Raw genomic sequence first — 25640 nt, forward strand, 5'->3', positions numbered from 1 at the left:
TCTTTGTAAGCCTAATACTTATTCTATCAGTCTCTTTTGCCAAACTGTTAAATTTCAGGAACGCAAACAAACCAACATCAGTTGCCAAACAATGGCAGGGGGGACAACCACAGACACACATAAATACACACACACACACTCATATGTATATATTATGGGCTTCTTTCAGTCTCCATCTACCAAATCTACTCACAAGGCTTTGGTTGGCCTAAGACTATAGTAGAAGACATTCACCCAAAATGCCATGCAGTGGGACTGAACCCAGAACCATGAGGTTGGTAAGCAAGCTTCTTATCACACAGCCATGCCTGCACCTGGGCAAGTGTCTTCCACTATAGCCTTGGGCTGACCAAAGCCTAGTACTTATTCTATCAGTATCTTTTGCCAAACTGCTAAGTTATGGGGACATAAACACGCCAGCATTAGTTGTCAAGTGATGTTAGGGAGAACAAACACAGACACACAAACATACATACATATATATATATATAATATATATATATATAATATATATATATATATATATATATATATAATTAGTGAATGGAAGAAATGGAGTTGAACAAAGATTGTACAGAATTCCTTTTATTACATTCTACACATGTTTCAAAGGCCACAATTTTCCAAATTCTGATTAAATAAGGATACCATATTGCAGCTTTCTCTTCAGGAAAAACCAGGAATTACGTTGTCAGAACAAAACAAAACAGGTTAAACTTTTGAATAATCCGTAACAAGAAAATTCATCTTTCCATTTCAACAAATATATATATATTGCACGTAAAAGCACCATCCGTTCGTGTCCGTTGCCAGCATCGCCTGGCCCCGTGCCGGTGACACGTAAAAGCACCATCCGTTCGTGGCCGTTCGCCAGCTCTGTCTGGCACCTGTGCAGGTGGCACGTAAAAAACACCCACTACACTCGCGGAGTGGTTGGCGTTAGGAAGGGCATCCAGCCGTAGAAACACTGCCAGATCTGACTGGGCCTGACGAAGCCTTCCAGCTTCACAGACCCCAGTTGACCCGTCCAACCCATGCTAGCATGGAAAACGGACGCTAAACGATATATATATATATATATATATATTATATATATATATATATATATATAAAACTCTAGTTGTGTGAGTGTCTGTCCCCTTCGATTTAGATTCCTAACACCTCCCACATTTTGCGGTGCAGTTTAACCAAATTCGGGTATCTTATAGTCGTGATTAATATCGAGCCCGTCTGGCTATTAGCGCGCGTCAACGATGAGTCTACGATTTTAAAAATAATTTAACATCATTTTTTATTCCATTTTAATGCATAATTTTTCGTGTGTCGATGGCGGCGGAGTTGGCGTCCACGCTCAAACACCTGTACCTGTGTTTGCTTCTCCCCTCCCTCGTGAAGCTGTGGGGAAGGGAGTATAAGGAAATCAACGTCGTAAAGCGTTGTCAAGGAGACCAGCGTTCTTCTAGAACAACGACTTCATGGCTTGAAGACACTGAGTCAACGATTTAAAAAAAAATTATCATCATTTTTTATTCCATTTTTAATGCATTTTTTTGCTATAACTCTCTAAAAATGCTTATATAGTTATTTCCCTTACAAACCCGAGCAACGCCGGGCGATACTGCTAGTATATATATATATTTATATATATATATTTCGTTTTGGGATTTAGTTTGCAAGATTCTTTATGTGAATTTGTGTGTTGAAGCATATTCTGTTGTGTCTGGGGAGAGTCATTTTCTTTTTGTGCCTTATAATTTAACACACTCACTGGTAAAATTTCCACTTATTTTTATTTTCCTAAAATTTTCGTTGAGTCTTGCAACCTTTTCAATAGTCTTGACTCTGTCCGTTATTTACACTGTGTTCCTTTTTGTTCTTTTTTTAACAAAAAGTAATGCAGTGTAAATAATACACACATACACACACACATAAGGATCTTTTCACTTCTAGCCCAGACTGACAAAAGCCTTGTCAATGGATTTGATAGATGCAAACTGAAAGAAGCCTGCCACATGTACGTGTGTGTGTGTGTGTATGTATGTATGTGTGTGTGTGTGTGCATATATGCATGCACATGTATCTCTGTATTTGTGTTTGTCCCCACAGCTGCTTGACAACCAGTGTTGGTATGTTTATGTCCCTGTAACTTAGTAGTTTGACAAAAGAGACTAATATGATAAACACTAGCCTTAAAAACATAAGTATTGGAGTCTATTTCAGGGCAGTTCTCCAGCATGGCTGCTGTCCAATGACTGAAACAAGAATAGGACAGAAGACAGGTACGTTTTCTTAGGCAGAATGAACATAATTTCTATATATATAAACTGCAAAATGTCTGTCTGTGTGTGTGTGTGTGTCCTTTATACAAATGCACAATTTTTCAGTTAGCGGGCTTGCACTTTCTATGGTCATTCAAAACCGTCCAAGGGTGGTGGTCGTGCACATCTTTACATTTCCCAGTCACCCCGCAAAGCCATTAAAAAATCAATAGAAGTGACGTTTTTGTGAATTTTCTATCCAAAACTCAATCAAAATGCCCAAAACTTGATACATCAATTGAATGCCAGCTAGCTGTATGTGATTGGTCAGAGATTTGGACAGTACTCGCGTGTATGTGCGCACGCATGCAGCTGTATATGCATGCACTAGCACTATGACCTAGCAATGCCGAGTCATAGTGCTAGTACAGTATATATCAAAGCTGGTCTTTTGAATCACAGGTACAATTGCTCTAATGAGGTTTGGTTTGATGCAAGATCATGAGAATGGTATGAGACTTAGTGTGCTTGAGGTGAGGGGAAGAATGGCGGAGATAAGAGTGGGAGTCGTAGGTATATAGTGGACAGAGATGGACAGGTAGATATTGCTGATAGTGAGGGAGAGGCAAGACAATTAACAGGGGCATCAGATACTGTACAGGTGGTAAATTCAAAGGTAATGTGAAAAGAGTGAATAAAAGAGATGAATTTATCGAGCTGTTGTCTGGTAAGAGAGGGTGATGACCCTGACACAGTTGTCAATGTAATGACTGTACGGCTGTGGTGAGGGTCCTGTGAATTGAACAAAGATTTGCTCCTCAATGAAGGTTACTTTATGGATAGGGTGCTTTGCAGTATTAGCTTCAGCTCCTTTTATGCTGAGGTGAAATCCTGCTCTATTTGAAGGGAAGACTTAATGCATCTCCTGGTTTAACACCAACACTTGATCCTAGAGTTTCTTTAGTGGAGTCCAGTCCGTTGCAAGCATTTGGGACAGGCCACTGGTTTGAATATACCATATTTTTTTGGCATAAAAGATGCACAGACATATTAGATGTACCCCAATTTCAGCAGCACATGTTCAAGAAAAATTGTTTTTAGTGCATTAGAACTTCTGGAAGGCTCAACTTCTTATATAGGACTTGAGGTGATTTTTTGAAACATTCTATTTTTAAAAAAGTTTGTCTTACCTACCATCAAATACAGTAATTTCCTCTCTCCTTCCCTCTTTCCAACCACACTTAGACATAGCACTGCATTAAGACCCATCAAGGCCCTAAGCACTTAAAAGATTTTGGTACCCCCATAAAAGATTATGTAATGCAAAATATAAACAATAACAAAACATAAAATAAATTTTTACTTTTCAAAATAAAACAAAACAGTAAGAAAGAAAACAATGTTTATTTTTGTATATAATTCCACTTTATTTATATTTGAAAAGTTTCCTCCTACTTTTTTGAATTGCAAAGTCTTTGATCAGATCCTCAAAATTAATCTTAGGTAACACATCTGCATCTATACTCAGTAGAGATAAAGGCATCCCAGATATTATTTAGCAAGTTTAAAGTGATTTCTTTTGTGGCGTAAACCATTTACTATTTCTGTGGTGCCCCATCCTTCCCTTGATACCCTAAGCATGTGCTTATTTTGCTTAATGGTTAATCCAGCACTGCCTAGATGCTCTGGAAAGGGTTGTTGACACCCACCCGCACCATGACTGAGCAATAAACCTAGAGCTACCACTTCATTATGGTGGAAGAAACTGAACATTTTATTCATCTGTCTTTACGTTTTGAGTTCAAATTCTGCCGAGGTCAACTTTGCCTTTCATCCTTTCAGGGTCGACAAATCAAGTACCAGTTATGTACTGGGGTTGATCTAATCGACTGGTCTCCTCCCCACAAAAAAATTCAGGCCTTGTACCTAGAGTAGAAAAGAGTAGCTGAACATTTTATTCATGTCTTTTATGTTCTGAGCTCAAATTCTGTCGAGGTCAACTTCGTCTTTCATCCTTTCAGGGTCGATAAATCAAGTACCAGTTATGTACTGGGGTTGATCTAATCGACTGGTCTCCTCCCCACAAAAAATTTCAGGCCTTGTACCTAGAGTAGAAAAGAGTAGCTGAACATTTTATTCATCTGTCTTTTATGTTCTGAGCTCAAATTCTGTTGAGGTCAACTTCGTCTTTCATCCTTTCAGGGTCGATAAATCAAGTACCAGTTATGTACTGGGGTTGATTTAATCGACTGGTCTCCTCCCCACAAAAAATTTCAGGCCTTGTACCTAGAATAGAAAAGAGTAACTGAACATTTTATGGACATATGTAAAGCATAACGTGAACACAGAGCAGAATAAGTGTGACATAGTTTGTGATTTGGGTAGGCTTTCGATTCTCTTATAAAACAGTGGAATCCAAGAGAACAAGAGATGTTCCGCTTCGGCAAATAGTAAAAGAAATAATTCAAAGAGCAGAATAACATCTTAAGATGTAAAAAAACAAAAGACGTTTAAGGCTTCGGACAGGAGATCTCGTTGGAGCGAAAAGAAATGCTAAGTGGTGTGGAAGAATAAATAATATGGGAAAAAGTAAGTGTGAAGGAGAAGCCATCATAACATTGAACAATAAGGGAGTAGGAGTTAGAAATATGAAGCGTAGAGAAGGAGAGAGGGAGGGAGATAGAGCAATGGTCAGATGAAAGAGAACTCCTCCTCCTCCTCTCTCTCAACATTTTTTTCAAATTTCGTAACATACCTTGTATGCTCTGACTGTAGCTCCTCCTCCCTTTACCAACTTGCTGCCAATCACTCCTTCTTCTTCCTCCTCCTCCCCCTCTTTTATTATTCTTCACTTTTATGATAATTTTTCCACAGTCTCATTCTCTATATGTTAATACCAACGGATACTGTTGATACTCCATCTCCACCACCATCACCAGTGTAAGCTTCATATCCAAATGGTTAGCCTTCTCCTCTTCTTTGTCGCATAAAATTCATTCCATTGTTCAAGTATTTGTATTATTTCTACTTTCAACAACTATTTTTTTTACTACAATGTCTTAAACAACCTAAGGTTATCACAGATAACTATTGTACAAGGTGTCAACAACATTCACCTTTGACTGCTAAAGAAACCAATGTCATTACCACACAACCATTTATATATATATATATATATATATATATATATATATATATATATATACATATACACACACACATACACACACACACACACACATATATATATGTATATATATATATATATATATATATGTATATATATATATGTATATATATGTATATATGTATAATATATTAATAAATAAAACATGCATATGTATATACATATATGTACGTACCTACCACTACATGTATATATACACGCATATATGAGTACAGGACACCAAAAAACGTCGAACATAATGAGAAACGAAAACATAGACACAAACCCAAGGAACTGGACATTTTTCTTAAACAACAAAAAAATAGAGTACAGGACAAATAACACAAGGAAAAAACCCCTTCTTCAGTCGCCATGGTTTCATCTACTCTATGTTTTGAAGGTGAAGGCGAGACGTATCTTCGATAGAAACTTTCCTTCCTGCGAAAAGCAAATCAAATAAAATTTGAGATCTTTTTGCAGAGGGGTAAAAATGGTAACAAAAACAGAACAGTAACGACAGTACAAAATATAAGCAGTAAAAGACAGGACAAGGAAAATAATAAGACAAGAAGGGCTGTTAAGCCGAACGAAAAAAAAGTATTATGAATGCTATTACTGTGAACGGCAAAGGGAGCAAAGAAAATTGCCATCCACACCTCAAGAAGGTCAGCCGATATATATATATATATATATATATATATATATATATATATATATATATATATATATATATATATATATGTATGTATATATATATATATATATATATATATGTATGTATGTATATGAGACTGCGTGTGTACCGTTGGCGATTTTTTCAGCTTTATTTATTTTTTACATTAATCTTAATCTTATTTCAGCCAGAGTGCTTTCGTCACACTTCTGTGACCTCATCAGTGGTCCTTTGCTTTCTTCTTTCTTATTTGTGTGTCTTTCCTTACTAATGATCAGCCATTTTGTCAAATTTTTGCATTATTTTATTTATTGTACTAACTAATTATGTACTACTATTATTTATTCTTTTATAACCTATTTTCAAATTTCTGATTATTAATTAATAATTAAGAAAATAAATTTTTTTAAAGTGCAAAAATACTTTGAGTTATTTTTAATTTTTAATAGAAGTAACAAGTAATAACAAATACAAGTAATAACTTGTAATAAAATTTTTAGTCTTAATAAAAGCTAATATTTTCTAAATCTGATATACCCTCCAGCCTTCATCAGGTATCTTGGGCATATGGTGTAGTAGCTAAGAGCACTAACCCCAAGATTCCAAGTTCAATTCCAAGCTGTGACCTGAATAATAATAATAATAATAATAATAATAATAATAATAATAATAATAATAATAATAATAACAACATCAAAAAACACCTTAGAAATGAGAACCCAGGTTCGAAATTTCCCCAAGACAGCTGATGAAGGCTGAAATGTTGTGTTAACAACAAACAAGGTGAGGACAAATATCTGTTGAATGTAAATAATGTAAAAAGCACCATTTGAGCATGGCCGTTGCCAGTACCACCTGACTGGCCTTCATGCCGGTGGCACGTAAAAGCTCCCACTACACTCTCGGAGTGGTTGGCGTTAGGAAAGGCATCCAGCTGTAGAAACTGCCAAATCAGATTGGAGTCTGGTGCAGCTATCTAGTTCGCCAGACCTCAGTCAAATCATCCAACCCATGCTAGCATGGAAAGCGAACGTTAAACGATGATGATGATGAATTCCTCATCTCTTAAATATAGAACATTGTGGAAAGTTCTGAGAATCATATCATCTGTATCCTTGTGTTATATCCCAAAGTTATACATTCCTTTTTAATGGATTCCATCATAAGAAATATTTTTCATCCATCCCTATGTAATTGTAGCATTTTTCATTCAATACTGGAGAAATAATCAAGCCATAGGTAGCAATGTTGCTAGATGGTCTTGTAGTTTTCTTTTGCTTTACACCTGTTTAAGAACATTTATTCTGGCCAAATTCCATCCCTGGTTCATTTGAGAATGTCATAATGGAGCCAAGGCTTTTCTTCATACCATTCATATTTTTGGCACATATATAGATCATCCATATGGAAGCAATGTGTCAAATTGGTGTTTCAGTATTCTTGTGAGCCAATAGCATTTCCTTCAGACTTTCTTAACAAAAGAGACAGAAGGCTTACTGAAAGTAGGAATAGTTTCAGTGGCAGAAAGACAAAGAGAAACTGACAAAAGAAAAAAGATAAAAAAATTAAAACAGGAAATTCCAGTGAAAACAGCCACATAGAGGTGGTCTACATACTCTCCATTGACTGACGGGAGAGTGAATATGAGGATAGGCATGTGTATGTGTGTGTGTGCATATGGACATAGAAATGAACCTATCTATTATGTTATATCGTGAATACATCTATGCACATATGTGTTACAAAGACAAGTAGCACCTTAAAAGGCAGGATGAGAAACCATACAAACTGCAAGAAAGTTGTCAAAATTTCTGTGATAGCAATCTGCTTGTGTTAGAAATCTTTCTGCCAAAATTAAATTGACCAAAAAAGTTTTGCTTGTACGATCAGAATTAGATGTCATCAACTGTTTGATCCTTATATGAGTCTTTCTCTGTGAAGACGCATGGCTCAGTGGTTAGAGCATAGAGCTTAAGATCGTGAGGTTGTCAGTTCGATTCCCGGACTGGGCTGTGTGTTGTGTTCTTGAGCAAGACACTTTATTTCATGTTGCTCCAATTCACTCAGCTGTAGAAATAAGTTGCGATATCACTGGTGCCAAGCTGTATCGGCCCCTTTGCCTTTCCCTTGGATAACATCAGTGGTGTGGAGAGGGGAGGCTGGTATGCATGGGCGACTGCTGGTCTTCCATAAACAATCTTGCCCTGACTTGTGCCTTGAAGAGCAACTTTCTAGGTGCAGTCCCATGGTCATTCATGACTGAAGGGGGTCTCCTCTATATGAGCCTTTCTTTAATTTATTTTTATTATACAGAACCAAGAGTAATTCATTTTGTTCTCATTATTGAAGGTCATAGATGGTTGCCTAAGGAATATCTTGGCTGAGAATCTCAGCAGAAGATTGCATTAAAGCCACAGTTGAAATTCCTTATCAGTCATGGACTATACAGTATTTTCAATGAGAATCAGTACTTGGTTGTGTAGGGCAATTTTAGCAGAAGAACGAATACAATATTTTATGGATGCCTCCCTTGCTGGCATCATATTGGCAGCATTATCATATGGGTAAACATCAAAAATGTTTTCTTTACCAGCAGCTGGGGGACCTGAGTTTTGTATAGACCATCATAGGATATAAATAAAGGTCAGACTGCAATTGTTTCCTTTAAGAAGCTCAAGAACATCAAACTTGAAGGGGTTCAATTGCTGCAAACCCGACAGTCCTAATATATCGTCTTTTTACTATGAAAGCTTCAGAGGCATTCATTACCCCCACGTGTTGGCATGGATTCCATATGACTCTTATTAAGTTCCACAACCTGTAGTAATTGTACCGAATCTATCAGATTCATGACAAAAAGAATAATTCCAGATTTTTTCGATACAAAACTATTGTACAATCAGTAGGGTCATAAATGGTGTACATAAGTCCCACTCTGGAGTATTTCTCGCTAAACACTACATATAATAATAATAATTTTTTAGGCAGTCCAGAAAAATAGGACGAATGCTGCCATTGATTAGCTCCAAGAGGCCATCGCCTCTAGCTAGCTATGTAACACATGAACCTGATAAGGGGCAAATACCCTGAAACTAGCCTGTAGATGCCAGACCAGCAAGGGGAAGCGGCTGACTTCCCCTGTTCGAAGGTTATTGTTCGAAGGTTATAGCTAGAGGTGATGGCCTCTTGGAGCTAATCAACAGCAGCATTTGTCCTATTTTCTGGACTGCCATGTTAGCTTGGCAATAACTATTAACATCCAGTACCACTGCTGTAGTCTCCTTTAGAGAGACTTGGAAATATTAATATTTCAGTCTTTAAAAAGCTGTATCATAATCTTTTGGATTGAAGCTTAATCCAAAACCTTCGTACTCTGATAAATGAATGATGGATTTCAAAAACTCAAGAAGTCCAGATGCATGTAAATAGGCATGACATGTACAAGTTCTATGATGCAATAAGGATATTCTATAATTCTGATAATCGTTCAATGTCACCTGTTAAGACATTGAATGGTAAATCTCTACTGAAAGAGCCGTCAGCAATTGGAGGAGATTCTTTCTATCAACCTCTAAACCAGTCTAAGCCAATGGATCCAGGTTAGGGGTAAATTTTGATAAACGTCAGTCACCCACCAACATAAGCTGCTATGGCAGTTGTTTTCAACTCCTTTTCCGATCTCATGTAAATCACGAGTTTATCATGTATGCAGATCCCATTTTAGCAAATCAAAAATTTTTGTTCACGTGATTAGTTCTGGAACCGTCCTTCAACAATGGTCTTAAATACAAAGACCTTTAGCGCGGAAGGGCAGAGAGAATTTGACTTTTGTTGAATTGGTCTTGGATAAATTTTCTTTCTCATAACTGTTTTCACAGCTTCATGCTCAAACTAGCACAATTCTCTTAATAGTTGTTTTCACAGCTCTACACCCAACCCAGAGAACCATACATAATTGCAGCAATATGAAAAATCAGCCTACTTATCATTTATCTGTCAAAGAGCTCCAGCACCCGTAAAGCATGATATTCATATAAAATTGACTCTGAACCGCATGAAACCTTGTAATAACATAGCAATAAATTATGTATTTAAACTGACAACATATCTTTTGTCATAACCCACACTACCCTGCTAAACTTTGCTGAAGTTGGGACTGCCATCAAAGCATTAAGAATTAGGGAATTTCCTAGACCGGACAATATTTCAGCAGAGATTCTGAAATACAGTAGTTACCATTGCACAAGTATAATTCATGGTAATATCACAGAAATAGTGGACCAGGAGTATTTACCTAAACATTGGAAAGATGTTAGCAACATCACCATCATCTAGAAAAAAAAAAAGAATAGAAGGAAAAATCTGTTAGAGATATAGCATTCTTGCTTAGTGCCGAGATGGCCCTAGCCAAAAATCATGTTCTAAAGAATGACCTAAGCAATATCAGAGAACCCAAGTCATGGAGCAACTTCTGTAGGGTCTGAGGCTCAGTTAATATGATCTTTGTCCCAATGTAGCTTTAAAAGAAATGCAGAAAACAGCATCAGGTCCTGTTCTTTGCATCTGTGGATCCTCCAAAACCGTCTAACACATTAAACAAAAATTCTGTGGAATGTTCTCAGAAAGTTTAGTTGCCTGCCTTAATTCATGAATCTTCTTCATTAAGCTCCACAATGGATCGAATCAAGTTGTTGGAAAATAAATCTGAGTTCTTCAGTGTAAAAGTGTGCCTCCACCAGGCTCAGATTTTCTCTTTTTCTTTTTTAAGGAAATGGTCTTTGAATCACAGTATGCTCACACTCCAAAAGCCCTACGGATCATCCTCAACCAGAAAACGGCAACTAATTGTCAGTGGCACTGCTCTTCCCTCTTTCTCAGTATCAAAATGGCAACTAGCAACACTCACCCAATATAGATACTCAGGCATAATTTCCAAAGAAATCTGCACTGGATGGGTGATTCTAAACTTCCTCAGACAAAAGTCTGGTTCGTTAGAATCTGGGGAAGTTTTTCGAAACAACCATCTCAACCTCTGTGCCAATGTCCCGGTTACTGAGCAGTATGTGTGGAGTAGAAGACACGGACTATATACAACTGACACATTTAGATTCTGGAAGCCTTTAACATCCATTATCTCTAACAGTTCCCTTTTACTGTTTTAACGCCTGGGCGTTTTAACAGAAATATAGGCTTCCGGGTAAAACAATGCACGGAAGTCCTCATAATAAATAGATAAGACCAACATAAATAGATTAACATTAGCCTCCAAGACCCGTAGTACTCCTGGCACTGACTGGCATGATAAGGCTATGCATGCAGAAATCCCCTGTTCAACCAACACCAGTAGCATTGAATCCATACAATACAGGTATCAGCTGAGGTGGTTGGGAAATGTAGTCTGACCCGCATCTTACGCGTAGGATCATTTATGACCAGCAACACAATAGTCAACACCTGACTGAGAGGACCAAACAGTTCAAAGGTCAGTTGAAGACCACTTCGAAGAGGCGCAACTTCAGGCTTCCAAGAATGTGAGAACATAACTATCCGCTGTTCCCAACTGGTGGTGTTACCGCTGAAGGAGTACTGAAAACAGGGAGAAACACATTCAGTACTACCAAGTGGTGTGAGTAAAAGGACAACGTATTTACAAAGTAAAACATGGTTTCTTCAAATAATTTGAACTTCACGTGTCCATCTTCACTTTGTACATCAAAGATTGGGTTGTAAATTTGTGATAAGATTCACAAATAGAGATGATAGATCAACAAGCGGTGAATTGAGAAAGAGAGGCTCGACTGAGATACAAATGAGTTGGTAGCACAGAGAAAGATGTGTGAGAGATAAAAAAAGAAAGAGAGAGAATATAGAGTGGAAAAGTTAAGAGTTAGTGTGTATGCATGAGAAGATTGAGCGCAAAAAAAAAAGATGGTTAGGGTATGTGAAAGAGAAGAATATAATAGAACGTAGAATGGAGAGAAGAAAAAATGATGGGAAAAAGAGAAAATATAGCAAAAGAGAGTAGGTTTAACTGAGAGATAAGCGTGTGAAAAAGAAAATAGAGGCTAGAATGGAAGGGTTGAAAGTTATAATTAAAGAGAGAGTGGGGAGGAGAAAAGGTAAGAAATAACGCAGAAGAGACAAGAAATAAGGTATAATACAGAAAGTAGACATAATATAGAGAGGGGAAAGAAGAGCAAGTCTGGAAGGTTATAATTAGAGAATTGAGGAGAATTGTAAAGGAAAGAGGGAGAGAGAGGGAGGGTAAAAGTAGAAGACATCAGAGAGAGAAAGAAAGGTAAAAGAGGGGGAGAATGGGACATAATACAGAGAGGAGAGAATAGAGAAAACATATGTGGAAGGGAGAAAAAAGAGAGAGATATACACAATATAGATAAAGCAGGGGAGAGAAAACATAAGAGTGATAGATATATAAGATAGAGAGAGCGACGGTATAGAAAGAGGTGGCGGAGAAAAAGGTATGAGAACGCATGCGCGAGGTGACTGCTCTTCTTTAAGACAATCCAGATAAAAGTGAAGAAAGAAGTTAAGGGGGTGTCAGGCATGAGAGAAGGACGGAGTGGGACAGTGTAGTGGTTAGAGTCTATGTATTGTGTTTACGTATATGTGACTGAGTATATATATATATATATTTATATGTGTGTGTGTGTGTTTATAGTAGCGCTTGTACTACTAGTAAATTGTCGGGTGGAAGTAGAGGGGGGGACAGTAAATGAAGATTTAGTATGTGTATGTATATATGTATATATCTGTGTATCTTTGGGTGTCTTAAGTAATAGTAATAGCAGTAGTATTAACTGTCGTATTACTAGTAGTTTTAGTCATAGAAATAGTAATAAGACAAGGGGTGGGAGAAAGGAAGGCTTAGATATTGACTGATACTTCCCTCCCCCACAACACTTCTGTCTTTAAACTTCTTTTCCACGACTGCTGCTACCCTCACTCTACTTCTTCTGCCTCTATCCCCCCCTTCTTTCACCATCACTCAATCTATATCACCGTTACCACTCACTATAATCACTACTACCTCCACCACCACCATCACTATTACTACTACTGCGATTACCACCGTCTGCACGACATCAAACGTTCCTTCTACGTGGTTGCTCCCATTCGCCAGAAACAGCAGCCAAACTCTCTCTCTTAAAATAAACACCCAAGCGTTTTAGGAAAGGATATGTTGGACGAATAATGTGGTCCTCGGTTCTTTTTGCACATAAGAAAAATACAGGATGGTCGCGACTGGAATGCTTTTGATTAAAAGTCTGCTCGGTTAGGTTTGACCTGGGGCTATAAACAACAGTACATCGCCGTCTCTTTAGTGCCATCCTTCTTCTTTACTACAGCATCACCACAACAATCACCATCATCAGCATTAGTGGTGCTTCTAAGTTTTAATAAAATTTCCCACCAAGTGTTAATACTACTATCTGCGCCTTTAATTAGTATTTGGTTGGCAAAGGCGACAGTAACCAACAAGAACGATACAAACAGCTTTCGAAGGCAAAGCTAAGTATGTATGTATATCAATGAATAAACAAACTTATATAAGTTATATATTTTTATTAGTAAAATTGTTGTTAGTGGATATATCTGAATTCTGTTAAGGGTATTTTTACTACCCGACTTAATGGGTAGCTTGGAAACAAGGAAATCGAGTGAGAAAAACGACAAATACATACACACACATATATATATATATATATATAGAGAGAGAGAGAGAGAGAGAGAGAGAAGCAGGCTATATTAGAGTGAACGATTGAAAGATTAAGAAAAAGAGGGGTACTCAACCGGTGCTCTTTCTCTCTCTCTTTTTCTTACCCTCTCTGAAAAGAGGCGGAGGATGAGGAAGTGAGAGATAACATTAATCTTCACAATCATTACCACCCCCTCACTCATTGCTGTTGCTTCTTTCTTCCTTAACTCATTCCTCTACTCCTACAGTTGCCCCCTCACCTGTTTGGTTCTCTTTGTTTCTCTTTCCTTCTCTCTCTCTCCTTCCCTACTGCTGGAATGGTGACTGACGAAGGAGGCATACACATACTCTCATGCGCACACATATTTATTATACAGCTCCACTGTTTTACTATACTTTCAAAACATTGTCAAGTGTCGGTGTCTTGAGAAGAAAACACTAAGACAGGGTAGAAGAGGACAGTGGGTGACAGCGAAAGAGATTCCTTAGTGAGGGAGAGAGAGGCGACTTAAAACAAGTATAGATAAAACGGGTGGGTTACAGAGGGGTTAGGTGAATAGTTTCACCCCTTACTTCTACCCGTAAGTCCTTTTCATCACTAACTTTTTCAGTTCTTAAAGAGCATGCAACAAGTTTTTAGTTTACATTTCGGATATCCGTTTTTCTGCAACTACTTTGGATGAACCCCAGAATTACTTAATGTTTGTTTGAGCGAAATACATTTGATATATTATCATATACACACTCATTCACATATTTCTGGCTGTTTGGAATTATTTTTTACTCGTGTTATTTAGAAAGTTTAATCTCATTCTAACTAGTGTCTCTGTATTTATCTCTCACCCTCTCATTTTCTCTGTACCCTTCTTTGGCCCATATTCGGAAGGCGATGTTTTAGGAATGCCATCCCGTCATGACGAAATATCGTCCCGATGACGACGAATTCCGTCGTTTAGTTCAATTGATAACTCAATGGAATGATGACCATTATGACATTTTTGAGATTGCTCAACCCAACGAGGTAAGTGTCCTCTTATCTATTTATTCAAGCTTTATATCTTCATTTCAGCCCCCTTTACTCGTGAAAAATAACCATGCCATATTCTTCATTATTTTGTTGTTTTTGTCCCCCCCCTATCACTTGTCTTTGAAGAAGGAAGAGAGTTTTCTAACTTTTGATAAAATTTGCCTTTAAAAATATCGATACGTAACCCTCATTTTCGTCCTACACCAAATGTCTTAAATATATAGCTATATCTTTGTTTTTCTTCGTTTACCAACTCGTTTTTAATGCAAGAAAAACAACCAGTAAATTTGAGAGAAAAATTAAAATAACATTTTAAAGCCTTCTGGCTGGGTCTAGCTTTGAAGTTTGAAATTACAATCTACCCTATACCCCACCTCGCTAAACACACCTGGGGAATTAAGCTTTAATCTCAAACAAAATATTTGGCTTGGGTTAATTAAAAAAAAAAGACATTTGTTCTATTAATTAAATTAATAAACTTGATAAAAGAAGGAAAAGGGTTTAATTTAATTACTCATTCGTCTGTCCTCCTCCTCTTCCTGTCTCAGGTAAGGACAGTATATATATAATAAATATATAAATAAAGTCTTATCAACTTTTCAAGATGGCTGCCTGTATGTATCGTTAATTGCTTACCTGTCCCGCAACTTTTCAGGTAGCAATACAGCCACACCTACATCACACTTGACATTAGACTTTCCGATTACTGTCCTAGCCTATTTTTGAAATAACGGACCAACATACAAATATTAACTGAATACCTTTTTGTTCCAGACAATCCCCTCCACCCTATCGCCCCCCTTTTTTGTTTTTCATTTAGTTTTACCTGGCCGAATAATTTAATACACCTGAGTGTTTTACCTGTTGGGATACTGGTTATTAGTTACTGTTGATGGTAATCTTATATTCTGGTTCAAATTCCAAAATAAAAATAAAAACATTTTTGTAAACAGTGTGACTTCCCACAATGTTTCAGACTCGACGTCTATTTACTTTAATTTCACCTGTACATTACACCTGTCCACCACTCCTTCGCTTGGAGATATTTATTTAACCCCCGCACGCTGACACACAGTTGCTTCCCTCATTTAGGAAAGACATTTAATCCGCTGATAGCAAATTTAAGGAAAGAAAAATAGTTACGTTTATATTTTGCATTATAATTAAAAAAAATTGCACACACATACACACCTCTACAGTCAAGGAGTAAAATTTACAATATATTTACGAACAAATATGTATCAAGGAATCTACTGTACAAGCATTTTTTAATTGCTAATGTTGACATAAGTGCTTTTTAAATAGTTTCATTAATCAATAATACACGGGGGATAAGTAATTAGGTTCCCTGTGTCATTTGACTGATTAAATTCGTTCGCTGACATAGTTTTGAATGTTTTCAGTTGGTTACAAATATCCCATCACCCCACTCTTCGCTAAATCCATTAAGCAAACAGGTAAAAAAAAAAAAAACGTTTTCAGGTGTGCAACAATTATTGTTATAAAATTTGTTGTCGTTCAAAACTACAGATACGTATTTTTTATATGTTCTGCATATAATTGTATATATATATATATAAACATATTATGTATGTGTTAGACAAAAAAGAATTAGGTCAGGTTTGTCGTTAAAACTTATTTTACTGTTGGGATCATATTGATTAGCTCCGCCTCCTGTCAGGTTGACATCGCTACGTCTCTCTCTCTCTCTCTCCCCTCCCTTCGTTTCTTTAACAACGCACTGATTTAATTTACCTGGCCCATCATTAAAAGGACGGCGTGCTTTTGTTCTCTCGTCCAACCAGCTTCGAAATTCTGTTTGTGAAACCATAGGACAAGCAATCAGTCCGTGACAAGCCGCAACAACCCCCACTTTTAATGATATTTGTAATGAATTCCTTTCTTCAAACGTAATAAATTGATCCACTTAGTTTGTACCTATCCTTAAATTGAACTTAAGCTTAATGTATATTTCGTGCAGTCCTAGAGGTATGATGCGTAAACATAGCTTAATGTATATTTCGTGCAGTCCTAGAGGTATGATGCGTAAACATGTTCTGTACTCGACAATCTGTCTCATATATATATACACACACACACACACACACACACACACGTTTGTACTATAGGGTATTTTAAAGAATTTTAATAACATTTACTGATGAGTTGGGCAGCCCTGGACTAAAACGGCAAATTTGTTATAGAATTACTTCGTCAGGCAGAACTTGAGTCATTCAAATCGAATTATATAACTTCCTGGTCATTATGCTCTAAACACGTTTCCAATTTTATGCAGGTAAAAAAAAAACAAACAAACCTTTGTTTACGAATACTTCAATTTGGCTTTTTCTATTAACTTACATTTATATGGCCTGTCTGGAAACCTCTCAACATTGCATAAATTTTCAAATCGTGCCCACCCTGTCGATTAAATTAGCCCACGGCTATTTGGCTCATCTCCACTCCTTAAAATGGAATTATATTTCCATTGTTGGAAAAACTCTCTGCTCATTATCAAGAATGTCTCTCTGGACGTGTGTTGGGGCACTGACTTGTTGACTTTCCTACGTCAGGTTTGACCCGAGTTTCTATACGGTTGTTCGACCTGCTAGAAATAACAGCCAAGTTTTCTTCACTCACATTCTGTTGCCTTAGAAAAAGAGTGATGTGTTGGGTATTGTAGCCGTCTTTATAACAAAGCAGTTATAGCTAGGACGCTTTTGGTCATAGATATACTCACTCAGTCAAGGTTGACTTTTCGGTCAAACATTTATTTTGTTGATAGAATTTTGACAAGCTCATTCCTCTCTGACGAATGAGGAAACGAGGTTGAATGAAAAAAAAGAAAAAGAAAAGAAAAACAACAAATAATCCAGGCTATAGAAACGCTGTCAAAATTCTACCTCAGTAGGAACTGAAGATAACAAGAGTTGTTTTACGGTGGGTGGTGGTTGTAGCGGGTTTGAAGATAAGTGCTGGCTTGTGGTGGCGGTGGTGATGGTGGTTCTAAGGCGTGATGGATGGAGGTTGGGCGTTGAAGCAGTATTTACAACAACACTACACTCTACAACTGGATCAAGTGTCTACTTGAAGCTATCGTGTTTCCTCATCCCCAGACCAGGATGATTTTGAACATAAACTTCCCAAAGCAATTTATATCTATCAGATTGGTAAATCTCTGTGCTTATAGCAGGGGATGTAACACAAACAAATCCTAACACCCAGTTTTCGACATTTGATAACCGCTAATGCTGGAGTTTTACACTGGAACAACACCATACAGTGGAATCAACAAGGGCATGTATATTTGCTTACCAATTCCTGAGGGATGAAAGACAAAAGCATTATATATTGTCGAGGGAATCGATATCCACCAAAAAATGCTTGAATATTTTCTTTTAGTCAACCTTGGTGGCATTTTAATTCACGGACCCAGCAAGGCTTAAATGTGAAAAAAAAAAAGGTTCGTGTTGCAAATACTAGGTCCCAAGTTCGGTCCCACTGCGTGACATCTTGAGAACGTGTCATCGTGTCTTTTATTAAAAACCTTTTAGGATGATATCGAGTGGACAAACTGGTAGTCTGTCGGAAGCATTGTACCAGTTGAGTTGTGTAGCTAGGTGGCAGTGTAGGGGCGAGGGTTTGGTCCACTCCGGGCACCATCATCATTATTGTTCGACCGTGGTCGAGACAATGGAATTTACTATGCTACGCCAGACTTCACGGTCTATCATGGCATTACGGAGGTCCTGTTGCTGGATGCCTGTATCCCTGGAGATTACATCAGGGTAGGAGAGTGTGCGTCCTCTGGTATTGCGAGTAGATGGCTTCCAGAGGAGAAGAGTAGAAATTGCCTCCGAGCAACACTTTCGGGGCCTACATTGTAAATAAGCCTGTAATAGGCTGTATTGCCTGGGGAGGGGCGAAAATTCAAGGAGGCTTCCTCGTACGGCTCACAGTATAGGTAACGGCCATTAGATTGTACCTGTAATTTAAAAGTTTATCATGATGATTTTGAGGATTACGTTAATGGTTACGTACTTCAAGAATAGTCAATTGCACGCTAATTCAGTTGATTGGACAACTGAATCTTCATCGTCGAAACCGATGGAGGATCACTTATTTAAACTCGTGACATAGACAGTCATGTCGTCGCTCTATTATTTTCCTAATTGCACCGTCCTTTTATAACAAGGATAATAAACACGCAAGGTAACCTATTTTCTTTAAACCGTCTGACAGTGCGAAAAAGACTTAATCTGGCTGTCATCTTATTTACCTGTTTACTCTCTGTGCTTTTTTCTTAAACAGTCCTTTGTCTGACTGACACACATTACCTCAGTTATCTTCAGGTTTCGCCAGGTCCTTCTCAGGCTGATTGATAAATACTAATTACGTAACTGAGATTGATAAAATCGACTTCAGTTTATTTGCCCATGTCCCTGTTTAAGAAAACTATATTAATATTATGATGAAGGCGTCGAGCTGGTAGAATTGTTTGCGCGTCAGACAAAAACGCATAGCTATTTCGTCCCTCTTTACGTTCAGAGTTCAAATTCACCAAGGTCCACTTTGGCTTTTATCCTTTCGGGTTCGATCAAATAAGTACCTTTGACCTCTGGAGACGATATAATTGATTAACCCATCTCAACATTCCTTGCCCCGTACCAAATTTTTTCTCCTTGTTGGTTCAAATAAGTATCGGTCAAATACTACTGTTATATTGTTTACATCACATACCTTAAATTTTGAGACATTATCTCCGCTAGAATTTATTTTTACAACATATCCAAAGTGCCTTGGATGTTCACTTGGTTTTCCGTTAGATTTTGAGTTCAAACCGTATCAAGTTAAGCAATGTTTTTCGTTCTTCTTGGATCCGGTTAAATACATCAACTGATCCTTTCTTACCAAATCGTAATTATAGGGATTGATTCGTAGAAAGAGTAAAGAGTGTGACTAAAAAATAGTCTTGCACTATTTTTACTCGTCTTGATATTTTGATTTTAATGAAATCAATTTTAACTTTTCATCCTCCTTTGATGTCAGTCGATTTAATATGTACCTCGTACTTTTTTAGTTCTGCATCAGTTTTTCACTGAGTTTGTAAGAGCAAGATTTTTCTAAGGCCCAGGCAGCAATAAATGGTTGGTTATCTTGTGATAGTTCCAATTCTTTTTGTGAGTAGAACTTTGAAATAGGGATGGAGTTTAGCAGGCGATTGTTACCAAGAGCCAACGATGAAAGGAACCTCTCTGTCCATCATGAGTAAATTGCGGTTCGCGGGACTTTCTAAAAGGCACGCCAACGAAAAATTGTCTTGAATAATTTTATTTGTACGGCCTGTTTCTCGAAAAAGTTTGCACTCTTGGTTCATATTGTCGCTCGATCTGCTAGAAATAGCACCCAAGTTTTCAAATGGAGCCCTGTTACCTTAAAAGAGGAAGCGCACATCGAACAGTTTAATTAGATATACAAAAGACGGGATAGTCATGATTGGAATGCTTTTTATTGTAGGCTTGTTCAGTCAATATGATTGATTGATGACACATGAAAGGGCTATTCCAACAGGTGAAAGTCTTGTCACACCCACTAAAGCTATTATTCATTTTTTAGAGCGTGGGTTGTGTTAGTCAACAAACCCACACTTTTCTTTTCAGAATCGCCTATAAATGACTGGACAAAAACAACTTGTTGCTCCGTTGTACTGAATGATATATTCATTTACTGGTTTCAGGACATTGGTCTGCGGTCGTTATAGCATTGCCTTGTGGATTATCTTTAGGTTGGTCATAACGGACCTCTTTATTTTATCGAACTACGTAAAAACGTAAACTAGAAGCATCTATTTACATCAGTATAAAAACAAACATACATATAAATCACTTGATGGACCTCTGCACGTTTTCTACGGATTTTACTCACATAATTCGTATTGGGTAACCCAAAACTACCTCTTACTGGGGGACCCGTGGAAAATTCACAATGTAAGTGTTCAGCTTTTAGGATAATTACTTGTGATGAACTGAATTTAAAATGAATACAGTGCTTATTCTGCTTTATCAATTAATAGATAAAACATCTACAAATGTTTATCCCTCTCTATATAAACGGCAGTTTGTCTGTGCGTTTTCTGTGTGTCTGTTTTCTCGTACCCTCACTCTGACCACGGCTTTCAACCGATTCTGATGAAACTTGACACACACATAGCCCAATGTCATAATTCAAAACTAACGCAGCGAAAATTTTGAAAAGTTCCCCCGGTTCTGAAAAAAATCGATAAATTCGACATGGGGTCGAGAATCAGAAACCCAAACCACAGACCGTCTCGGGGACGCAACTCCACCTTTTTTAACTCTCAAAAAATTTACCATCATTTTTTTCCCATTTTTTTGCTATTTTTTGGCTATAACTCTCTAAAAATGCTTTATAGTTATTTCCCTTACAAACCTGAGCAACGCCGGGCGATACTGCTAGTTTAACTATAAAATAATTTTTATTCGTGAACCGTTTACATTTCTATTCAAAAATTCAAGTGACCTGTTAGTATTTAGCTGAATAGAAATAGTGAAAGTATCTATTTCTTTACTACCCACAACGGGCTAAACACAGAAGGGACAAACAAGGACAGACACACGGATTAAGTCGATTACTTCGTCTCCAGTGCGTAACTGGTACTTATTTAATCGACCCCGAAAGGATGAAAGGCAAAGTCGACCTCGGCGGAATTTGAATTCAGAACGTAGCGGCAGACGAAATACTGTAAGCATTTCGCCCGGCGTGTTAACGATTCTGCCGCCTTAAATAGTGAAAGTATCATAAACAACCAAGTCGTGCTTTTGATGCACTCGACAGGAAGAAGGGGAAGGAGCGAATTTTTTAACCACATTGCTACATCTGGACTGTATTTGATGTTTTAATATTTATTGTAGTTTAAATCCATTCGCTTAGGAAGAATTGTAGGAATCGTCTTCCTTACTTGACTAGTACTTCATTTTATTTTCCGTTGAAGGATGGAAATCAATCTGACCTTGAACATAAAAGGGCCATCATTAAAAATGCTACTTATATTTTGTCTGAAGTTCTAGAGATTCTACCAATGTAAACTGCAAAAATAGAGATAGCTGACGCTCTCTCTCTACATTAAATACAAAAAAAAAAAAAAAAAGAGATAGAGAACTGGAATATACTCTCAGTGGCAGAGTTTCGAATTAGGTACCCCATACTTTACGGAGACAATTTTTCTTACGATTCTGAAAAGAAAAAAAAAATTACATTTCGCTCACTTCCTTCACTACTGTAATATTTTCATTTCCCATGAGCATGACATAGAATATCACGCCCGACACCCAAACCGCTTTCGACAGCCAGCATTCTTTTGTCAACATTAGTGAAAGAGGTTCTTTGGTTCAATTTCCTCTACGTGTTTGCAACAGGAGAAACCTCTACATGGTTGCTCCACCTACACGAAATTGCTGTAAATTTCCATTAAATCATTCATTACCATGTTTAAAATATTTAAATCTGTTGCATATCACATCTTTATATATATAAAAGTGAAGTTGTGTCTGTCTCCTACGATTTAGATTCCTAACTACTCCCACATTTTGCGGTGCAGTTTAACCAAAACCGGGTATCTTATAGTCGTGATTCATATCGAGCCCTTCTGGGTATTAGCGCGCGTCTACGATTTAAGAAAAAATTTACCATAATTTTTTTCCATTTTAATGCATTTTTTCGCTATTATATAAGGGAAGTAAGTCTCTAAAAATGTCTACGATGAGTCAACGATTTAAAAAAAATTACCATCATTTTTTTGCTATTTTTTGGCTATAACTCTCTAAAAATGCTTATATAGTTAGTTCCCTTACAAACCCGAGCAACGCCGGGCGATACTGCTAGTTTGATATACTGGACGTCTGAAAAGGGCGGGAACATATTTTAGACCTTGGTTATGTATTATATTGCTTCATCACAATAAATGTGCTTGTTCGAGGACTAGTTTCGTTTAATTAAAATGTCTCATCGTTCTAAGCCGCAAAAGAAAAAATGCAATTGGCATGTTAACACTTTTGATCATAAGCTCGGCTCATTGAGGGCCAACTTGTTACGCACACCGATAAATAAACTGGATGTTTGTGTAGGTATTCCTTACATATGCACTCTGAAATAATAATAAAAATGACCCCCAAAACTCCGAGATAAGGTTAAGATTGGGGTGAATATAAAACTTAGCTGGTAGAGTGAGGGTTAAGGTCATGATCGTTGTGTGTGTATATATGGCATTTGGCTCTGCAACTGTTATGTTTTCTTTTTAGTGCTGTGCGTTAATGTTCATGGCGTCCCCAAAATTAACAAATGCCGTTTGTATACAACTGTCAGCTTGTTTGTCTTTCTTTCTTAAATAATACATAAACACACTCGCTTTCTCTCGCTCTCTTACACACTTTTGAATCTCCGAGACCCATCATTTATGTTATGTAAATACTTTTGACATTCAAATAAAAAAAATCTGTAGAACTGAGAGAAAAAGCCTGGATGTGATCGTTTGAATTGCCTGAAATAGTAACCAAATCTGTCTCAAATATAGTATATCTAGGGGTTAAAATATATATATAAAAAAAAAGCTGGGGTTGTTACATCTAGAAGAGTCGTGATCATAAGTCTGTTTGATCAAGGTCCTATGATGAAACAAGCCATAACAGATTCTCAAACTGTATCTGTCGCCATGCATGAGGAGGAAGTGTGGGGTGGGTAACTTTACAAGACGTCCGTCTGTATAAAGATAGTATATAATGATACAGTGTACTTGTATCAGTGACCGTGTTTGATGTATAACGACATTCCTTAACTGTTTATAATAAAAATAATATACTCCGAGGAGACAAAAGTGAATTCAACATTTTTTGGTGCATATGTCTGTCTTGACACAATTTGGTGTTTTACACCACTGGGGTGTCAGTATTTGAGATGCAACCCAACAGAATCAACCGCCTCCATTGTTGCTGCTGTCGCTTTTCATTGTAGCACTGAAATGACCTCCAGATTCGGCTTGTGATCTTGGGTAGCTCAATTACCAGAACCCCCTTGGCCTATTTATCGTGGGTCATAGGAGTACAAAGCTGTATGTTTGGAATCAGTCTGGCTGCAGGGGTTTCTGCAAGTGTATGGAACCGAACACAGGGCCATTTTAAGGACTCGACTCGGGCTTTATTAAAAGGGTTAATCTCTGACCGGTTCTGCAATATCTTGCTGAACAAGCTGCACAAATGATTCCTTTATAGTGACCAAAAATGTATGCGCCGAACATTAAACTCACTCCTATCAAATCGACATTACGTTTGCTGCTGTACGCTGTACCACACGTTGGGTGTCGAAGTGATCGCAGATCAACGTGAGATGAAGTGTCTTGCTCAAGAACACAACGCACCACTCAGTTCAGGAATTGAAACTACGATCTCGTGATCGTGGGTACAACACCCTAACTACTAGGCCATGCTTAGTGGTTAGGGTATTAGGCTCGTGATCATAAGGCTGTGAGTTCGATTCCTGGTGGTGTATTGTGTCCTTGAGCAAGACACTTATTTTACTTTGTTCCAGTCCACTCAACTGGCAAGAATGAGTTGTACCTGTAATTTAAAGGGTCAGCCTTTACACATTCTGTGTCACGTTTGTCTCCCTCGGAAACTGTTAAGGGCATGCGTGTCTGCGGCATGCTTAACCACTTCCACGTTAATTTCATAAGCGGGCTGTTCCGTTGATCGGCTCAACTTGAACCGCTCGTCGTCGTAACCGACGGAGTGCAATAAGACTCCTTACCTTGACTCACAAGGCAAGTGAGGTTATTTGTCTCCGTAGCTGGGAATTTTTATCTCTGGATTGGAGGCTACTGTCAGCTTGAGCCAGTTGAGTCAGGCAGGGTCATTATGCCCTGATACAACGACTGAAGACATTATCCACGGCTTAAGAATAGAACAGATGTTTGTTTCCAATAACAAATATGATTATATTACAATGTAATTATTATAAAAAACATTTCCCCATAACTAAATCTATTTACAAATGTGAGGAAAAGTATTCAATACATGTAGTTTAGTTCTTCATTCAGCGATGCTTTACTCGGGTGCTTTCCAAAGTAAGTGGTGGAAAATGTTATAAGGGTACTAGGAACAAAAGGGTGGTATGAGAGTGATAGGTGCATCTGTACAATTTTAGTCTGTTTTTTTTTTTATTTAAATACTGGTTGCAAATTTTCGCACAAGGCCAATAATTTCGGGGATGGTGCAAGTAGATTACATCGACACCAGTATTCAACTGGTATCAAACCCGAAAGGATGGTAGGCGAAACTTAAACTCAAAACGTAAAAACGGACGAAATGCCGCTCAACATTTTTTGCCCGGCGTGCTAACGATTCTGCCAGCTCGCCGCTTTTCCTATTTAGATATTAACTTCTAAAAACATTTCGACTGTAATATTATGATAAATTGCTTGGTAACCATAATCAAAACAAGACAATAATGGCAATTACATCAACAATAAATATAATAGACGCCGAAATGTGAACAAGTAAAAAAATAAAACAAAACCATATGTATACCACCTATGCATGTAGATTATTAGCAATAAATTAAAATATAATTTATGGAAGACATTGTCAAAATTTATGGGTATTTCAATACATGCTATAAAGACGGCCTTTGTAGCTTTAGGTAATGTCTTGACCTGTGTGTCCTTTTGCAGTATATGGCAATTCTACATGTTTGAACGTTGTTGGCTCTAGCTATGAGTGTTGTCTGTT

At 37.5% G+C, this 25640-nt stretch overlaps 1 protein-coding gene across 7 annotated transcripts in view; it reads left to right on the plus strand.

The window, feature by feature from the left end:
* The first annotated feature begins 14104 nt into the window (after positions 1–14104).
* The window catches only part of LOC115215522 (afadin), a 232217-nt gene continuing 220681 nt past the window's right edge, over positions 14105–25640 (plus strand). For 6 of the 7 annotated variants that reach the window (XM_036505804.1, XM_036505805.1, XM_036505803.1 and 3 more), the window contains exon 1: positions 14105–14835. In XM_036505804.1, the coding sequence (XP_036361697.1) occupies positions 14728–14835 (108 nt within the window). In that variant the 5' untranslated portion in view covers positions 14105–14727. The remainder of the gene's footprint in view (positions 14836–25640) is intronic. The other variant, XM_036505801.1, reaches the window with a different exon arrangement.

The sequence above is a fragment of the Octopus sinensis genome, linkage group LG9 (assembly GCF_006345805.1).
Source record: "Octopus sinensis linkage group LG9, ASM634580v1, whole genome shotgun sequence".
NCBI lineage: Eukaryota > Metazoa > Mollusca > Cephalopoda > Octopoda > Octopodidae > Octopus > Octopus sinensis.